General features: G+C 35.1%; 2 protein-coding genes across 2 annotated transcripts; both read right to left on the minus strand.

Moving 5' to 3' along the window:
- Positions 1–3,410: 3,410 nt before the first annotated feature.
- Positions 3,411–8,089, minus strand: LOC140758543 (E3 ubiquitin-protein ligase CHIP-like). Its single transcript, XM_073094757.1, has 8 exons — positions 7,695–8,089; positions 7,443–7,510; positions 7,305–7,368; positions 5,464–5,535; positions 4,333–4,466; positions 4,051–4,204; positions 3,848–3,958; positions 3,411–3,751 (listed from the first exon to the last, which is right to left on the minus strand). The coding sequence occupies exons 1-8, from the start codon at positions 7,809–7,811 to the stop codon at positions 3,626–3,628; spliced, it is 846 nt and encodes a 281-aa protein (XP_072950858.1). The 5' UTR covers positions 7,812–8,089; the 3' UTR covers positions 3,411–3,625.
- Positions 8,090–8,690: 601 nt separating this feature from the next.
- Positions 8,691–13,992, minus strand: LOC140758544 (glutathione S-transferase zeta class-like). The gene is made up of 10 exons (XM_073094758.1): positions 13,919–13,992; positions 13,728–13,812; positions 13,555–13,611; positions 13,396–13,481; positions 13,215–13,286; positions 12,509–12,562; positions 12,319–12,394; positions 10,857–10,918; positions 9,438–9,497; positions 8,691–9,089 (listed from the first exon to the last, which is right to left on the minus strand). Exons 1-10 carry the CDS (start codon positions 13,934–13,936, stop codon positions 8,985–8,987), a joined length of 675 nt encoding a protein of 224 aa, XP_072950859.1. The 5' UTR covers positions 13,937–13,992; the 3' UTR covers positions 8,691–8,984.
- Between the last annotated feature and the right edge of the window lie 995 nt (positions 13,993–14,987).

Here is a 14,987-nt window from a genome sequence, read left to right on the forward strand (position 1 = left end):
AAATGACACATTCTTTACTTACTGCCAATCCATAGATTATTCATATTGAAGGATAAAGTTTTGTTTCAGAATAAACACATCAAAAGTACCTCATATAACATTCTGGATCCAAATATCCCTGTAATAAGCATATGAATTATTCAGTTATCGGAGAAGCACATTTGAAAATTATCAAAGCTAGATATGAATGTTCTCAAAGGATTGATGTCAATTCTTTTGTTGCTCTTTTCTCCGTTTCAGCCAAGGGATAACAAATGTTCATTTGGACAACAAATAACCTTATGTTCAAGTAAAGGATGCTGTTACATACAAGTGCTTGCAATTAGTTAGCATATCCAGACCAAGATTAGTTTGGTCAGATAAGGGGATTGGTCCAGAAATCTCATTGCCAGTGATATCTAGCCAAATTAGTGTTGACAGATTGCCAAGAGAACCAGGTAGATAACCATGGAAGTGATTCGAGTTCAGAGATCCTTTTAGGGATAATACTATTTTTACTCTCTGAACCATCACTAATTTTCATAATGATCCCCTGAACTATTACTCATTTTTTATATACTATGACCCCCTGAATTATCAGAAATATCTCACTTAACCCTTTCATTAGGTTCCATTATTTATTTCCGTCCATAAGTTGTTATGTGCTGGTCACGTGACAACTAAATGGCCAGAATACTAATATGTGCTAACTCAAAATAGACTTTTATGATAACGAAAATACCCCTAGTTTGTCATACAAAACCCTTTGCCCTCCTCTTCATCTCTTCTCTTGAACCAATCCTCCAAGGGGTTAATGTCGGTTGGACCATGAGGACAGTGTAAACTCACCACCATATGATACTAAATTTATCTCATCTTATTAGAATTAAAAAGAAAAAAAAGAGTCACCATCACACTCATTAAGAGTTCCTACCAAAGTTAGATAAGTTCGCTCTTGATTCCTCTCTTCTACTGTTCTTTTACTTTTTCTTCTTTCATTGTGTGTGTGCTTTCATTCTTTTTCTTTATGTTTGTGTGTGTCTGTGTCTGTGGAAAGTCCTTACCTGCCTGATAAAAACGGTTCTAATAGCACTAACGGCAGATATTGCCAGTGTATGACAAGAAGATTGTGCATAGATGAAGGACATATGTACCTTAGGTTGGCAGTGCCATTAGGAAGAATGATAGTTAAATGGTAATAGCAGACACAATGACTGGCATATCAAGCTTTGTGAAGTATGAAATTTAATGATTTTTCTCCATGTATGAAGTTAGTATTGTAAAAGTAGTGGATGGCATCTTATTGATGACAACTCTGATAATGAAGTTGCTTACTGTAGAACTAGTTCCAGCATAACAGTTTTGTCTTTCAAGTGAATTATTGGTTTATTACCTTAGTGAAAATTAGATTCGGAAGGCTTTGTTACTGTAAAGCAAGTGAAGCATAACACCAGTTGACGCTGGAAAAAACAATCATACTGAACACAAAATAGTAAGTGATGAATGTAAGACCAAATCATTATTGGACAAGTCAGAAAGACAAGGAAGAATTCAGAGAATGTTGAGTATCAGATGTAATGCAATCTAATTAAGCGCTTGCTGACATGAAACAAAATGATTTATGTGATATTGCTTGAAACCTTATATGATATATATATATATATATATATATATATATATATATATATATATATATATATATATATATATTGCTGTTATTCAATTAATTCATGAAAACAATTACTTTGGCTATTTACTTCAACCAACTGGATTACTTTAGAATTTAGATTATACAAATTCTAGGCATCCCAGAGGTACCAAGATATTATATTCTGCAGTCTGCACCTCGGTACCAATTTTTATATCAAAAGTACTATTTCATTTTCTTTTAATTGAGAAAAAAAATAGGCCAGCAGAGTTGAGAGTTGAACATAATAGATAGAAAAGAATATGTATCAAGCCTTTGCCAGGAGTAGATCTGGATAATCTAGTTTTACCATCCTTGGTGATCGAGATTAATATTTTCTACTCAAAACGATACTACAAAGTTTGTGTCTTGAAATTAGAGGGGTAACGGCTTTCATGCATTTTTCCTCTGATGCCTATCTCTTGTGAGTTGTGAGCTATAAGCATGTTACATTTCAGTCAATCTTCTCCTCAAGGCTGAAAGAGCTATAAGCCTGTCATACTATGAAGTTTTGCATGTTACTTCTATTTCATTTTGAACTGCATACACTTTCAATAATTAAATAACACTTTGATAACAGGATCACATTCAAGGCACACTTGAAGAACAAAAGAAGAGAATGAAATAAAATCCTCAAGCAGGAGGCTGATCAAGAATCTCCTAAAAGTATGAGTGCTAGTACAAACCATATTTGTCAAGTTGCACAAATCAACCACATATTGGCTAGGATTTAAATGTTCTCAATTCCCCCAGCTATAACACTGACTGTCAAGTCAAATCTTAATATTATAATGGCAAGTGCACTCCAGTAAAATATATAGGATTTGGAAAGTGTTCAGCAGTTGAATTTGCCCGAATGAGAACCCATACTAGGTCTGAGGGAACTCTAAGAATCAGGAAAGAGCAGATGAAATCAACTGAATTCCAACTGAAACTCATACCTTAGGTATGAGTTTGGTCCTCAGAGAACTATTGCTGCATATCAACCAGCTTCAACTGGCCCCAAACAGCTATCCAAGATATCCAATCTGGAACTGTCAAATTGAGAGTAGTGATGAGTGATACAGGGAAAATAAGGTCCTGGATAAAAGCTTGTAAAAAAGGAACTCATTTATCATCCCTCCAAGCTGGGTACCCACCAACTCAATGGCCACCAGAGGTGGTCATTACTTCAGAATCCTAGGGCCTGTCCGCAGCCTAGTGGTAGACGATGAACTGATCAAATCAACTGCACATAAATAAGACCATTTAAATTGTAAACCATTCGTATGCACAACTGCAGTTGAGTAAGAAGGCAGAATGTGTAAGCTTTCTAAATCAAAGTTAGCAACCTTGTTAGGTGCTATCATAGGAAGATCAAAACAAGGATTACTTTTACATATTTGCCAATGAAAATAAAATCAGATGTTCTGAAAAATATTAAGCTTACCTTCCAAAAAATTGGAGTTTTTCAGAGGCAAATTATTATCATTAAAACCTAACAATAGTAAGTTCAGCTTAGATTCTCAGTGATCTACTTAACAAAATTATAGCAAGATGCAGGGGGGAAATAGCTTAATTTAGAAAAATAATAAAGATTCTCAATTAAGTGATTAACTCAGCGCCAAAATGGCATCAACTTGATCTGAATAATGAAGAGAAATTGCTGTAAGATAGATTAAATAAAGAGCCCATCAAATACCATTAGCAAATCGAGCTTCTTGAGCATCTATTCATTCATATGTACAAAATGAAGTGTCTCAAGTAACCAAATCAAACTGTACACTTAGAATATATATTTATCCATTACAATTGATCATATAGTAAGAACTTCTCATGAAAAATGTGAGAGTTCAAATGCAGATAAAATAAAAACATCATTCTGACCAAAGCCCAGAATAGCATTAGAAGAATGCAAAGGTACAAATCATCTACAGCTTGATAACGCAGTTTGCAGAACCCATTTCTGTGTGCTGACCATCAGCTCGTCTTGTAAGCCCAGCCATGCTCTTTCAGGTAGGTATGGACTGCTCCCTTGATTGCCAGGTTTGGCACTAAATGGTGTTCTTCGAGAGGCTCTCGTGTTAATGGATCAAACTTCCCCACCTATGATGCATGTTTTACAATCAGCTGCAAAGGATGTACATCTAGAAAAAGAAAGAAGCAGAAGATCCAATATAATGAGATGAAACAGAGAATCACCTTGTGAAGATGCTGAAGAAGCACTGCCCTTTCGTATGTAACACCACTTGGAGTGATCACAGGATCCCGGAAGATATCAAGAGTAATCTTGCAGCATAGGTAGTCAGGCACCTAAAATGTAAATAATTACAACATCTTAACAGAAGAAAAGACAAGGGCACAAAAGGAATTATTCAAGTTGATGTATTAACACAAGCTCTCACATCTGTTGGTGTATCAGCTTGAGTAACTCTATTAAAGACTTCCTCTAGAAGTTTGAGTTGCTCAGAGTGGTCATTTGCCGCACCTTCTAAACCTTCTTCCAAATGAGAGCCATCAAGAAAATGATGTTCTTGCAGAGCATTTTCACATGCCTCCCTAATGTATATGCACTATTTTGTAAGGTTAAGACAGAAGAATAGGCACTTACACTTAAAAACTACTTTCTATCCTTTTCCATCTGAAAAAAGTTGGTAATAGTTCACTAAGTGAAAAAAGTAACCCACTTCAAATTCTGCAGTCTCCAGGATCGTTTACTAGATGAATGTTCCCATTCCATGTATTTTGCTTTAGCAAGAATCTGCCAGATCTCTTCCACCATGTAGCCCGCAGGATCCGCACCCCTACCAAGATCGATTGCCTATTTCAAAAGTAAATTAACTCATGTATCATGACATACTTATATATGTGTATATGTGTGTGTATACTTTATATGAGAAACAAAATCAGTATTGCTTTCTTTCTTCATATTTATAGTTACACGCGTGCGCACACATACACAGTTAGAGTACAAACTTCATTATAAAACTTTAAAAACGTTTACCACTTTTGGTGGCCATTGAGTACATAATAGGATTCAGAAAACCTCATTCCCGAGGTGAGAAATGTTGAGAATAATTTTCTGTCACCATCTTAGTGTTAGTTTCTACAATGCCGAGGCACAATGAAAGGCTATAAAAATGTTAAAGATTTTTTTCTGAACTTTTAGTATGAACTTTGTACTTTGTACTTGTACTACAACTCATATATGCATACATATAGTGGGAAGGTAGTCTAGAGCATCACCTTTGATATACCAAAATGTAACGGAACTTTTGTTTTCTAGGTCAATTCAGTTGCCTACATTATTCTTTTTCCTCAAAAAGATGCCTGAGATTGAAACTACTAAAACTGTTGAAACAGTTACAACCAAAACTCAATAAGCTGAGTTGAAGCCAATGCTGAAATCAATACATCAAGACTTGCCTGACACAATGTGGTCAAAAGATTACGAACCTTACTGTAATGTTTCATTACTCTTTCTACAAATTGCAATGCTTAAAGAGCATAAATTTAAACCTCCAAATTATGATACTATATTATCATCAAAGTCCAAGTTACAGAAATCTGGTTACCAGTTACATCAATCAAAAGTTATGCCATGTCGTATCTCCAGCAAAAATTAAGGAGCAAGAGGAAGTAATTCAGAAGATTTTCTTTGTTAAACCTGAGTAGCTAGAAAAAGCGATTAGCATTGTACTGGAATTAAGCAACAGCTAAATGCCATGAAACCTCATAAAAGATATTTATGTAGCAACTGACCCTTTAATTTACTTAGTGGGAATAGAAGAGGGAGACTACAGTAAAATGATAATAACCTTCTCCAATTCTTTAATTCCCCCAGCATATTCTTGCCTCTCAAGCAGTGCAAGCCCCAGCATATAGTGAGCCTGCAAACACAAAGAAAATAATTTGCTTATGAATGATCATAGGTGAGAAAATGCCAGCATGCTTCATCATAAGATTCATAACACACAAATAGACAACATTCATTAATAAGAATACTTATAACAAGAAGCTGAAGCTTAGAAGTTCTCAATACAAATATATGTTTCAACGGAGAAAAAAACCATAGACCTTCGAATACATCAACTTCAATAAAATTGCAACTACAATAACAAAATTCTGCTAATACATAGTATCCCTCAGCAATTAGTAATAGTGTATCACAAATAAGAAGCAATTGCATTAGGAAACATCACATGCTGAATTAGCAAAGCTCCTGGTATCAACAATTGATATGCTCATGTCTTAACAAAGTCCTAACTCCTAAGTATAAGATTCCGTCTCTCCTAGTTAGGGCAACTTCAGTGCTCAAAATTGGGAATACTAGATGGGCTAACAAATGGAGGAACTCATGTTAGGCTCTTGTATCAGTTAGTGAGTTATAGAAGTCAGAGAAGAGCAGCTTAAATATTTTGAATTTGGGAATTCATAGAAGATTAGCATTGATTGGAACAGCTAATACAAAATCATAGTTATACTTATAAATAGAGTTGGACTACAAACATCACATTAAATCTTTGGAAGAGGTTTGGACTTTTGACACTTCTCTAGCCTTTGGTTGCTCCTTGAGATCGTAAAGAAACAATCCCAAGGTGAAGAGAGAAAAGATACACTCAATTTTTTGTATCATGGGGTAAGAATTTTCAAATTCTGAGTTGTACTCAATGGCTGCACAAGTGTTAAAACTTGGTTCCAAGTTTTAATATAAGATGTCTAGTATTTCAGTGCATAATTGTTAAAAGTTGGCTATAAATAATGTTTCTTATAATTTAACTATATCTTGGGCTTATGGATCGGTGTGGAACCTTCTTCGAGAACATTTTATAGTTTCAGTATATAAGTCTAAAGAAGTTCAGATTACACTTACATGAACAAACTTCAAATTAAAGATATTCCAGCTATTGTTTTGTTTTTAAAAGTTGAAATTCTACCACAAAATACTCAGCTCAGATGCCTCCTAAATAACACAATGATGTTACATATAAAGAATGTTTGTTAATAAAGGAAAACTAATGAAAGACAAAGATACATTTTCTTCTATATTATATATTATGGTCCCCATTCAACCAAGCTTGGCCACATTAAGAAGACAACATCTTACAAAGACCTTACCAGCCTATATCAAACTATAGCCAATTAAAGTGCAGTTAGCTTGGGGACTGATTCAGAATTATAGCTTACATACACCGACCTGACATTGTGTTACTGACGTTGACTGATGAAAATTCATAATGAAGCAACCAACTACATTGAGTACACAATTCATGCTCTGGAGATATTAATCGATTTTCCTTATTCCAGCAAAGTTAACAAGCACAGTATAGAAATGTACAGCCATATGGCAAATTTGTATGATGCAATTATACATGTGCAGTTCATGAAGTGTCATCCCTCTGAAGAACTCCACATGCCAGGAATTAAAAGAAGAGTGTGTAAGATGTGAAATCAAGATTGCAAAATTCAGACAGAGTCTGCAACTGCCACCCTATATGAAATTTCTGATAGTGAGCACCAGGGCTAGATTTCAAAACAATCTTCACTCACAAGAGGCCAAAACAGATTTAATAATTCTCCAAAGAAATATAAATATTATATCAAGAATTAGATGCAAAGCATTGAAAAAATGAAATCATCTGGCAACATTAAACAGCACCTTAACCGAACCACTGTCAAGTTCGAGAGCTTTTCTGCAATCTTCTTCAACTCTTGCCCACTCCCTAATAAAAAAATAAAATAAAATCCCATCAAACAATCACACGAAACAATACCAAAATAAAATTAGTAGACGTACTTCCGCTTCCGGAAACAGAGAGCTCGATTGGTCCAGTACACCGCAACATTCGGACATAGCGTAATCGCCTGACAAGATAAGACCAAGAACTCAACTTCGACGAACATGTCCACAATTGACTCGGTCAAGAACAAGAAAAGAAGGGATTGACTGCGGATTGACTTGGAGAGCGAATTAAATCAGACATTTCCACATAATCGAGAAACGGATCGCCAAGAAGTTAGGGACAAAAGTTAGGGTTCTTAGAATTGCCTCGGTGTAGGCGTCGATGGCGGCGCCGAGTCGCTCCTTCTTGAAGTAGGTGTTGCCGTCGAGCCTCCGGAGCTCCGCTTGCTTCGCGACGATATCCGGCACCGGCTTCGCCTCCATCGCGAGTCGTTCTTCTCTCCTTCCTTCTAACCTTCTCTATCTCTCTTCTTCTCGAGTTAATTCTCGACGAGGGAAATGGAGGATGGAAGAGATCGCACGAATTCGGGCACTACCTTCGCGCTAGGGTTTGGAATTCTTCTTCCCTTCTTCTGTATATCGAATCGAAGGGTGGGAGAGAGAGAGAGCGGAGACGAGGGAGGGAGGAGACGAGAGCGTCTGGCTTTTCGCATAAAAATAATAAAAGGAAGGTGAAAGTGGGGGAAGACGAAAACTTCGGTTCCTTTTATTGAAAAAGAAAGAAGGATAGAAAAAATGGGGGGGGGGGGGGGGGGGGGGGGAATTTGCATTTAACGTCCTTTCTTTTCACCTATTTGCGATTTACACCCTATATTTATAATATTTTTATCGAATATTATAAGTCAAGTTAACTACCTAACCCAAAATACCTTATCCAGTCTTATTAACATACCCCCTTATTAAAATATCTTACCCAAAATACCTTACTCAAGCTAAGGACAAAAAAGATTAGAAAAATTACTTCTATTTTTATTTAAGTATAAGTCGTTTTCTAGTTCGGCGAGTTATAGACTATGTGATTAGGTGAAATAAAATTCCCCGAATACTTAGAAGCGATTTTCAATTTTTCATATAAATGACTGAACTGAACGACGACTTATATATTATTGTCTAATATGGCGGTTTTGATGACACAGAAACACTCACATAATAGTCTTGAATTTAAGTTGTAATATACTTGCTCAGCACTTAAAAAGTAAGAAACAGCCACAAGAGAGTAGATTTTGTAGCACAAATGCTTTTGTCACAAGAATATGTAGATGTAGATGCCATGCAAATGGCAATCCAATAGGATCATGGATGTAGATGTCAGAAGAGAAGAATTTTATTATAGAAGTTCCAAAAACACTGTTTCATATGGGAAGAGATCAGTGCTAGTATCTCTAATTTAGATATATATGACCTGCATACATAACCTGAACAGATCTAAGCAGCAGTAAAGGGTCTTTGGTTGGCTTAGTAGTTCTTTCTCTAGATTTGATACAAATAAATCCATAACTATAAGAACAAAAGCAAAGCCAACAACAAAGAGAGCAGAAGCAGCATTTGCTTCTCTTTTATTATCGATCACCTACGAGAGTAAGTGATCTTGACCTCTTAGGACGATGAGGGTGCATCTGGCTGTCTCTCCGGGAGCGCAGCTTGAAATGCAGGAATCTCCATGTATGCCTCATGTAGTCGTTTTAAAGTAGGATATTTGGACTGCAAGAAAGCAAGGAATTCACAAGATTTAATGAAGAGACTTCATGCAAAAGAAGAAAAAGAAATTTTTTTTAACTATGACTAGTTTTAGTATGGAGTTCCACAGAAGGATTAAAACACAGGTCTGCGGAATCTTTTGTTATTTCAAGAACAATGAAACAACTAATGTGTGACAGTAGTGCATAATTCCTCGGTTTCTTAACCTTGTAATGGAAGCCATTTTTCTCACTTCTAGGACTATTGAATGAAACGAATTGCATCATATTCTAATTGGTGGGACTCTTGATTAATATTCTTACCAGGTAAGAGAAGTCAAGAATTTGATACAACAGAAACAAGCAATCTTACCATGTCAATTTGGAAGCGCGTCACTCCTGAATAGATTTGGGGCTCCAGAAACACATCTCCCTGTATATGACATAAATCAAGTTGCGAGCTTTCATTACCTCAGTATAATACTGGTAAACTTACCAGTCAATTAAGATACCAATTGATTTGTACCAGTGAAATATTAACAGTTGACTTGTACCATTGAAAAATTCTTCTTTGACCCCTCCAATATAGGATTAACCATGCCTAGAAACTAATGATGAAATATGGGAAAAGAAATAATCTGGTGAGCTTTGAGAAAGCAAAGTCTATGTAGATATACAAGGCTCATGTTAGAATATAAAATATGAAAATTATCGTTATCTAGTAGCTTAAACTTTTAGAGTTAGTTAATTAACATGATATTAAAGTAAAGTCCTGAGTTCAAATTTTACTAGGCTCATTTGTCATCTAAAATATAAAACCTTCACCCATTTAAAATAAGTCTACTTCTTGTGCTTATCAATATATCTCAGAAAGTGGGTGGAAGTGTTAGAAATACAAAATATAAAAATTATTATTCTCTAATAGTTTAAGCCTTTAAAGTAATTGACTAATTGGTAAGTTCACAGCTCATACTATACCATCATTTTGCTAATTGTGGCCTGACCAACGAGTTTCGGTTATGGCCATATATATAGAGAGAGAGCTCATACTATAACATATTTTTTGTAAATGATAAATGAACCTAATTTCCGAGAAGAAATGTCTATCAAATATCAGTGTCAGATATATGACTAATCATTTCATCAAAAAGAGAACTTCAGCACACTATGATATTGAAAAGATTTTGACTGATCAAATCTATAAGAAGTTTTAAAATCTGCCAACAAGCTACAAACAAGATATATAATACAAACAGAATGTACAGAGCTATGAAAAAGTGAAGTCTATATAGACGATCAGGAGCTAGCAAAATGTACATTCCTTTATCTAGTATTGAATGGAAAGATAGTTCAAGCTTATATGTACCAAAAAAGATCTTGATGGAGTAGGTGATTTCAGATGTTATGCGGATAATATAGAACAAAATAAGATGAGTGTTTCTTATCAGAGTGTTGAGATAGCATGTGGTATAACCCATGAAGCAATAAATATACTACATACAGAATTCTAGGTTTGCATCAACAAACGTCAAAGAGTTGTAGAACTGATTTAGATAGCAAGGATCTGGATGAGCTGCGGTAAATATAAGGCTTTGATGAAGGTTGTCAGAATGAAACTAAATGCTTGAATAGCATGATGGTGGCTATTGGAAATGGTGGACAAGAACAAACAACATTGGGAAGGACATCTTCAAATGTTGAGTTTTTCTCCAGATGACTCTTTTGTTGTTAATGTTCCCCAGAAATAGAAACATGTCTTAAGAAGGAAACAAGCTAAGCTTAATATACGAACCATTTGGACTTCATCTCCTGTAGCATATTTCCCAGCAGAATCTTTCACCAAGTTCTCAAGAGCTGAACCAGAAGTAAATAAAAAAGGATATGATTAGAAAGCTGAATGTAAAGATAGATAAAATCAAAGTAATCTTGAGCAGCCACGACATCAAGAAACAAGGAAGAACAATATGGCTACAAATGACTGCAAAAACAAGAAAGTGCACCAATCCAGTACTGAACCAGCAGAATTGGGACCTAATTTTGGAATATGTGTGCATGGGAAGCACAAAAAAGAAAAGAAACAAAATAAATTTAGCCTAAGAGAGAATGCAGGACAGATTTCAGAGTGCTAATGGAGCAGGTACTGAACCTAACTGAAGCTAGTATGTATAGCATCAACTGATGCTCCAAATAGGCAGAACATGCAATCTGGCAAAAGATTATACGTGGGAGAAAAATAAAATTGGATAACCATTTTATAACGATATCCAAGGTTAGGAGTTAGTCCTCGTGCTCTTTTGTTTTAATATATTCCAAAATATCCTAAACTTTATAGGATGGAGAAAAGAGGATGATTTTACTATTATTTAGAGGAACTTTTACACCAGTAGAATGCCTTCTGATTTGTAGAAAGTAGATTGTTCTCAGCTGCTATAAGTTCGTAAATTGTAATGTTGTAGGCCAAGGAGCAGTTAGGAATCTACAAACAGACAACTTTCACCATCTCTAGCAAGAGATAAATCATGTGAATTTGGTGATTTGTGAAATTATGCGAAATATCCTAGAGCTCGGACAAAGGATCATAGTAGAATTGCATTTTGGAAGGCTGAAAAAAATTCATCTAGGCATTTCACTAGTGCTGGAATAGATGGAACCTAACGTTAGGATGAAACATGGGAGAACACCATATTAACACCAAATAATGATTATCAAAAAGACAAATGAAAGCATAGGCATAGAAAAAGGAGGCCAAGTTCTATGAACCTAGAATAAACAAGACATGGAACAATATGTCTGCTTTGTAGCGCCTTCAAGTTAGGACAATATATGAGTTACTCAGACTTACTCTCTTACTATTTTTCTCTCAGGACTTGAATTCTGGATGACAAGATCCTTGTGGACAGCTAGTACACCTTCAGGCATACATGGATGATGGAACGTGCTAATTCACCACAAATACAGCATTCTGTTAACTACTTTAACCATTCTTATTCTTTTCTATAAAGAGATAAGATAGCTCACCTATCTCCGAGAATGGTTTCTAGTAACTGCACCAGTTTGTATATATTACTTTTTCGCAAGAATAATCATGCATATCAATGTAGTCTATATGAATGTGTAAAGGGCAAGTTCTGGACCAATTACTATGAGATACATTTCTAACTAAGACAATACTGAGCAACAGTAGGATTACATATATTATGACTCTAATTCTTTATAAAATAATATTCAATTAGTAAATTTATAATAAACCTAACCGGCGAAGCCTTTGTTGACATGACGTTGAGCCCATGCAAGTTTTTCATTTGGGCCAAACTTTTCATCAATGAAACTCTGCAAAGAAGCAATGTAAAGAAAGCAGAGTCTTGTATGACATCTCCCAAACAAGAGTACTTGTTCTTGGAAATGAAATAACTATTTCAAGCAGTACTTAAATCCATTACGCACCAGGACAGGAAGATTTTGAAGAGGTTGAATGCTTGAACTAACAATACTTGCAATCTGCGACAAGAAATTCAATATAAATACTCAAGACTACTTTGAAACATAGATTAATTTACTTAAATAAACAGAAAAAAAAAAGCATGCTCATCAAGAGGAAAGACAACAACAAGATAAGGAAAAGATTTAAAGAATCCATGTGTGCGATTTCAGTGGTCATTAGACTCAACACCAATGTCCTAGGCTTCATAAACAACTCTCAAATTTCTAAAGCATACTAATGTTTACAATAAGGTAAACAGAAAGCTATAAATTAATTCAATTGCCAACTTTCTAAATCACTCAACAGATACTCAACAAATAAAAGATGCTGATAATTTTGGATCCTTCTTCATTTTCAAATGGAGCAAACACAAATTCAGGCTCGACTTTGCGTTGTGCAAATAATTTAATGTATTTGTATTTTGTAAAGAAAATTTGAAAGAAACAGCCTATGTAAGATACCATTTCTGAAATGAACTTCCTGCTCTTTGAAAAGGCATTGCTTTTCCTATTAATTAATACATAGTGATTCGAGAGTAGCTAACTAAAATTTTGCAGAAATGTACGACTTGTTTGACTATTAATTAATTACCTCATATGAAGAGGCAATCTTTTTCTGTTCTAAAAGTAAAGGGGTTCACTAGAATGATTTGCAGCACCATATTTTTACCTGGAGATTCAAAGCTTTCTTTTTAAGATCCTGAGGTAACAGAGGATGCTGAGGATACTTGTCTTCCAGGTACTGCTCGTAACAAACCAAAGAAAAATTATTTTACTAACAGATACTGAAGAGGAAAAAATGCACAGGTACCATCACACGTAAGTTACAATAAAATCTCAAGCTATATTACCAATATAATTGCGAAAGAGTCCGCAATTACTGCATCTCCATCAACCAACACAGGGACGTATTTAATCGGATTAATCTTCACAAATTCTACAGTTCAAAATAAAGTTTTAATCACCATATTCCACATGTATTAAGTTCATAAAACATGTAATCCTCCTACCCGGATTAGACTGCTCGCCCTTCAAAAGATTCACAGCCTTGTACTCGTAATCCAACCCTTTGACACACAGAAACTATTATTAGCGCGATTTCGGCCATACCCAATAAAAAAAATTCCATCTTTTGAACGAACCATGTCTAATTTGATTAAAAAGGAGGGAAAAAAAATCGGACCTTTAAGATTAAGAGCTATTCGCACGCGCTGTGAGCAGGAGCTACGCCAGTAGCTGTAGAGTGTGAGCTTAGGCAACGAGAGGATCTGCCAAAAGGAAGAGAGGAATGTAAAACATTGCAGAACAAAGGAGCTCAAAGAGATCAAAAGAGAGAGGAGACTGGGATTTGGGGAAGGAGATTAGCGTGACTACCTTCGATGGGGACGCCATGACTTGGGAGGGGGGAACTTGTGAGCGGCGTTGGATGTTAGTTTGTTATCATTTATATATGGGTTTCTTTTTGGCGTGTATACTCTTCAATAGATCTTTTATTTACTTGTATATCCCTCAATACATATGGATACCATCAATTACTTTTCAAATTAAGAAAATATTATAAAAACACTTCATTTATTTTAATGTCTAAATTATTTAAATTTTATCCTTTATGTTAAAAGTGGGAGGCATAAGAAAGGATTGAAAAATATTATAATTGAAATTAATTCTAAAAATTTTGGTTAAAGTCTTAAACATTATGACTATTTTTTTTCTCTTTTTTGACTCTTGTATTCTTTTATGCTATTTTAGGGAAGCTAATTATGGAGCTAACTGGTTAGTAATGAAAAAAAGGAAACAGAGTTTTGCGGTTCATTAGGTGGGTTCTCTACCATCTGAACTTTATAGTTTGGGTGTATAGAGATGATTCATGTATCGTATTAGATACTTGAAGTTTTGAGCGAGGTGAGATATTAGTTGCCAAATTTATCCACAAAAAGAAAAGTTATACATGCAAATATGACATTTAATGGGGGGGTATATAAGCAAATATAGGATTTTTGAAGGGTATATGTGTATATATGTTATAAAAAAAACCCTTCATATATCATTTTTGACTTGTTTTTAATTGCATCACGAGTTAATGGTAATAAGGTTAAAATGTACCCTTATTAAACGAACCAACTATAGTAGAGTTTATAAGTACATTTCCCATAATTAAGGAGATTATGGATTCAACTCCAATACCAAACAATATTGCGAAGAAATTATTTAGTTGTTTGGTGGCTTGGCTCGATTCGATTGATAACTCTGCAATGTGGTTAGCTCTGTTGAATAGCTTGGCAATGCAACGATTTGAGGCAAATCTTGACGGCGTTTGATTTGGGACAATTATGTGACAACGCATATGATTTGAAGTCTAAACTAGACAACTAAAAGTTTGGTAAGACTTAAATGCATCTATATCTAGAGGGGTTAGTCTTTTGTCTAGCAACCCAAATCTAAC

Source organism: Typha angustifolia, chromosome 3 (genome assembly GCF_048772165.1).
Source record: "Typha angustifolia cultivar Huaian chromosome 3, ASM4877216v1, whole genome shotgun sequence".
NCBI lineage: Eukaryota > Viridiplantae > Streptophyta > Magnoliopsida > Poales > Typhaceae > Typha > Typha angustifolia.

What these genes read in the sequence shown, in the direction of transcription:
- LOC140758543 (XM_073094757.1), bottom strand. Translation starts at nt 7,811, where the DNA reads ATGGAGGCGAAGCCGGTGCCGGATATCGTCGCGAAGCAAGCGGAGCTC. An exon ending in TGGAGACTGCAGAATTTGAA is followed by an intron (nt 4,205 to 4,332) that starts GTGGGTTACTTT and finishes CATATACATTAG; the next exon opens with GGAGGCATGTGAAAATGCTC. An exon ending in TTCTTCAGCATCTTCACAAG is followed by an intron (nt 3,752 to 3,847) that starts GTGATTCTCTGT and finishes CATGCATCATAG; the next exon opens with GTGGGGAAGTTTGATCCATT.
- LOC140758544 (XM_073094758.1), bottom strand. An exon ending in AATAGCTCTTAATCTTAAAG is followed by an intron (nt 13,612 to 13,727) that starts GTCCGATTTTTT and finishes TGTGTGTCAAAG; the next exon opens with GGTTGGATTACGAGTACAAG. An exon ending in AGAAAGCTTTGAATCTCCAG is followed by an intron (nt 12,563 to 13,214) that starts GTAAAAATATGG and finishes TTCTTGTCGCAG; the next exon opens with ATTGCAAGTATTGTTAGTTC.